This window comes from Gossypium hirsutum, chromosome D12 (genome assembly GCF_007990345.1).
Source record: "Gossypium hirsutum isolate 1008001.06 chromosome D12, Gossypium_hirsutum_v2.1, whole genome shotgun sequence".
Taxonomy (NCBI): Eukaryota; Viridiplantae; Streptophyta; class Magnoliopsida; order Malvales; family Malvaceae; genus Gossypium; species Gossypium hirsutum.
Window position 1 is genome coordinate 59407154 of NC_053448.1, and position 4785 is coordinate 59411938.

At 37.1% G+C, this 4785-nt stretch overlaps 1 protein-coding gene across 1 annotated transcript; it reads left to right on the top strand.

Moving 5' to 3' along the window:
* The first annotated feature begins 547 nt into the window (after positions 1 to 547).
* Positions 548 to 4487, top strand: LOC121224335 (endoglucanase 6). Its single transcript, XM_041107479.1, has 9 exons — positions 548 to 1009; positions 1097 to 1309; positions 1424 to 1624; positions 2187 to 2276; positions 2460 to 2624; positions 2765 to 3049; positions 3159 to 3507; positions 3599 to 3673; positions 3763 to 4487. The coding sequence occupies exons 1-9, from the start codon at positions 806 to 808 to the stop codon at positions 4059 to 4061; spliced, it is 1881 nt and encodes a 626-aa protein (XP_040963413.1). The 5' UTR covers positions 548 to 805; the 3' UTR covers positions 4062 to 4487.
* Positions 4488 to 4785: the final 298 nt, after the last annotated feature.

A 4785-nucleotide genomic window follows, 5' to 3' on the forward strand; every position in this document is an offset into this window, starting at 1 on the left:
TAAATTCTTAACCCAAATAATTTTTCTAATTTTCATATGTATTTGACATAGGATTAATATTTAGTACACTAACAATACACTTTTTTTTCCACAAGCAATTTTAAAAAACTATCATGTGTCCATTTTTTAAAATATTTTACTATACTTTACACTTATCAGTCCTCTCTTGTGGAGTTTAAAAATTATATTTACAATATACTAAATATTATTCTTTTTAACCTATAGAAATGAAATATCTCACTTAAATATTTTAAGATTTTATTATATAATTCCCTAAAAAATTATTATATATTATATATTTATTTTTCTACAATAAATATAAAATAGAAATTTTAAAAAATTAGCCTTAACTCCGTTCAAAAAAATAGCAGAATTTTCTCTTCCTCTTTTTACTTCTAAAAAATACATAAAATCCACGTACACCCGAATGATCTGTTCTTCTCGACTCCCCTCCCACACCCCCCCGCCCAAAAAACAAAAAAACAACTTAAAATTAATAAAATATTTTTCGTTTATTGATCTCTGCCTATTTCTGGCCTCTTGGTACTTTCCTCCCCTCCACCATATATAGTGGTCTCATGCTCTTCCAATTCCCCATTCTCAACGCTCCCTCTCTTTCTCTTTCTCTTTCTTCTCCTTTTTTTCCCTTTCTTTTTTTGCTTGTGGGTTTATTAGGATTTTTTCTTTAAACTGATCATTTATAACCCACATTTCACATTTTCCTCCAATTAGACTGCATTTTCTTGTTAATTTTAGGAAGTTAAAAGGAAACTTGATTTTTCTGTCCTCTGATAACTTTGAATATATGGGGAAGTTAATGAGACTCATTTCAATGGCTCCTCTGTTTCTGCTACTTTGCCTTCCTTTTGCATTTGGTGGGCATGATTATAACCAAGCTTTGAGTAAGAGTATTCTCTTCTTTGAAGCTCAAAGATCTGGTTACCTCCCCCATAACCAGAGAATCACATGGAGAGCTAACTCTGGTTTGAATGACGGCAAGGCTAGTGGGGTAAGCTAAAAGCTCCACTCTCATTTTCCTAATTGCTGAACCAATTCGAAACCAGTTTGCTCAAATTGTCTTTGAATAATTTTGCAGCTGGATTTGGTAGGGGGGTACTATGATGCAGGGGACAATGTGAAGTTTGGGTTGCCTATGGCATTCACCATAACAATGATGTCCTGGAGCATAATAGAGTACGGCAAACAAATGGCTGCTAATGGTGAGCTGGGCCATGCCATGGAAGCCGTCAAGTGGGGCACTGACTATTTCATCAAAGCTCATCCCCAGCCTTATGTCCTTTACGGAGAGGTATTCAATCACAACATGATAGAGTAACTATGAATTTAACAATTTAAATAAAAGACCCATTTCGAAAATTATTTTCGTTGCTTAATTTTGGTGTGGGTCTTATTTTTATTATAGGTGGGAGATGGTAACAGTGACCATTACTGTTGGCAAAGACCAGAGGACATGACCACCGACCGTCGTGCTTACAAGATTGACCCAAGTAATCCCGGGTCGGATCTCGCCGGTGAAACAGCCGCCGCAATGGCCGCCGCTTCCATCGTCTTCCGCCGCTCCAATCCTGCCTATTCCAGAGAGCTTCTTCGCCATGCCTACCAGGTATGGTGTTTGCACACTCTTTCACAGTTCCCAAACACTGCCCTTTTCAGTCAAAAAGCTTAGACCGTAGTAAATAGGTAGTTATAGACAGTTGCTCGCTCTTTTGTAAAAGATGTCGTTATTGTTGGATTATTAACTTCATGGTTTTGAAATTGAAAATTATATAATGCGGGTAAACTTTTTCGGCGCATAATTAGGATCATTGGAGCACTTCGCTTTACGCCGTCCATCACGGCCAATTACTTCTCCTTTTGACCGTACAGATCTTAAACCAAAAGCCGCAATTTTCCCCTCACGTGCCAACATTTGTCGGTGCTCTTAATAAAACCCCATGTCCCAAAGTACCCTTGCTTCTTTTCTCAACCATAACTCAATGCTAAGTTTGGTTTTCAAAGTTTTTTGGGTAATGTATGGTGTTTAAATTATTAATTTTATCTCCTTTTTGCAATAAATTGAAATAAAATTATTAATTTAGTAGACAAAAATAATAATAATAATTTAATTATTAAGGTATCCTTTTGGATCCAATTTACTAATAAAACTAATTATTTAACATCTCCAGCTGTTCGAGTTTGCTGATAAATACAGAGGCAAATATGACAGCAGTATCACAGTTGCTCAAAAATTCTACCGATCCATCAGTGGCTACAACGTAAGCTTCTCTAACTTCTCATCAATATTAATATTTGTTTTTATAAAAAATTCTATCGAAACAGTGGTCAGTTACAAAGGATTCGTGTTTAAATCTTCAATTCACAAATTCGATCTTATACAAATATATATATATGTTTTATATAAAAAATCATAATTTGCGTATACTTGAATTTAAATGTAGGATGAGTTGTTGTGGGCCGCTGCATGGCTGTACCAAGCTAGTAACAATAAATACTACTTGAACTATCTTGCGAAAAATGGTGACTCAATGGGTGGAACCGGCTGGGCCATGACTGAGTTCGGTTGGGACGTCAAGTATGCTGGGGTTCAGACCCTTGTCGCCAAGGTATTATTAGTTTTTTCAACTGTAAATTCGTTGTCTCCCATTATTGTACAATAATTGGTTATGCAGTTATATCTCATCAACATGTAGTTACTGTTTGTGGTTCAATTTGTTTTAAGTGGTATGTTCTGCATCACCTGCAGTTTTTAATGCAAGGTAAAGCTGGTCACCATGCACCAGTTTTCGAGAAGTACCGTCAGAAGGCGGAGTATTTCATGTGTTCATTGATCGGAAAGGGTAGCCGTAATATTCAGAGGACTCCCGGTGGTTTGATTTACAGACAGAGATGGAACAACATGCAGTTCGTGACAAGCGCTTCCTTCTTGGCAACTGTCTACTCTGATTATCTGACTTCCTATAGGGGAAGCTTGAAGTGTGCTGCCGGCAATGTTGCACCATCGGAGCTTCTTTCTTTTGCGAAATCTCAGGTGATTTATCGATCTCTTCATGGATTTAAATCTTTATACTTCTTATAAATGGTGACCAAGTTGAGCCTTTTAACAATTTTTTTGATGTTTTGCAATGTTGAATTCTCAGGTGGATTACCTTCTTGGAGACAATCCAAGAGCTACAAGCTATATGGTTGGCTATGGAAACAATTATCCAAGACAAGTTCACCACCGAGGTTCTTCGATTGTTTCGATCAAGGTCAACCCTAAATTTGTTGCCTGCCGACAAGGTTACGCAACTTGGTATACAAGGAAAGCTAGTGATCCTAATGTCCTCACCGGTGCTTTGGTCGGAGGGCCTGATGCCTATGATAACTTTGCTGATGAACGAGACAATTATGAGCAAACAGAGCCTGCTACCTATAACAATGCTCCACTTCTTGGCATTTTGGCTAGATTAGCTGGTGGTCATGGTGGATACAACCAACTCCTTCCTGGTAATTTTTAACCCTATATCGCCATTTAAGTTTTATGGTATTAACTTCTTCGAGTTTTCGCATGATGATCATTACCTTGGCTTTCCTGCAGTGGTTTCCCCAGCGTCTAATCCTGTCATTGCCAAACTGAAACCGGCACCGAAGCCCAAATGGACTCCAACTCCAGGTATGTTCTAGTTTCTGTTTGGTTCCATGTCTCATTACAATAAGGTATTGAATGGCAAGATCTAAACATTAGGAATTTTTGCTTTGCAGCCTCATCTTCTAGTCCAATTACTATAAACCAGAAGATGACAACTTCCTGGAATCACAAGGGCAAGACTTACTACAGATATTCCACAGTAGTGACCAACAAGTCTTACAAGACAGTAAAGGCTCTCAAGCTCTCAATATCAAAGCTTTATGGTCCCATATGGGGTCTCACCAAGTCTGGCAATTCTTATGGTTTCCCAGAATGGCTCAACACTTTACCTGCTGGAAAGAGTCTTGAGTTTGTATACATCCATGCTGCTTCTCCTGCTGATGTCTCTGTTTCAAGCTACAATTTAGCTTAATATGGAAGACATTGCAAAAAAATAAAGGGTAAGTTCCAACATGGTTCTGGGGTTGTGGTGTTAGAATTTGTGCAGCTATACAGAATGCGGTCAAAGAAAAGGGTTGGTTTTCCTGTTTTTTTTTCCTTCGTTGTTTGGGGATTTTCAACTCTACTTGTTGAATGGGTTATTTAATTAGGGTTCTACCAGATATTTAGTGGAAGATTGGAGGAGAAATAGATAGAATTGAGAGACAGTAAAAGAGAATGAAAATTGAGAAAGCAAACAAATTACTTCTCAATAAGATTGCAAGGAATCTGTTTTTTACTTCCTACTTACAGAACAGCAGCTGATGTCTTTTTTTGTTGTTGGTGTTGTAACTGCAAACTTTGTAGCATTATATGTTTTCCATATAAATACAGTTTGCACAACAATGTTTTGTCCCTACATTGCCTGTTCAAGATTCAGTTTGTGATTCTGTAAAGATTTCCCTATGGACTAATGAACACACCAATTAATTGGCGTCTTCTTAAACTCAGAAACGCAGGATACCAGTCATTTTAATACTAAACTATTTAATAGAGTTAAAATGTATACGCTAAGACATTACTGAATTTTTGAAATAAATAATAATTATGAAGTATACGCTAATCTTGAAAGGGAAACATCAAACATGGAGGAACAAGATTTTGCAGTCCAAAGAAAAGGAAGTGTAACTCTACCATATATTGAAACCGCTGAAAGC

Coding starts and splice junctions, on each gene's coding strand:
- LOC121224335 (XM_041107479.1), top strand. CDS start 806: ATGGGGAAGTTAATGAGACTCATTTCAATGGCTCCTCTGTTTCTGCTA. Junction 1,010..1,096: donor ATGACGGCAAGGCTAGTGGG/GTAAGCTAAAAG, acceptor ATAATTTTGCAG/CTGGATTTGGTAGGGGGGTA. Junction 2,625..2,764: donor TTCAGACCCTTGTCGCCAAG/GTATTATTAGTT, acceptor CATCACCTGCAG/TTTTTAATGCAAGGTAAAGC.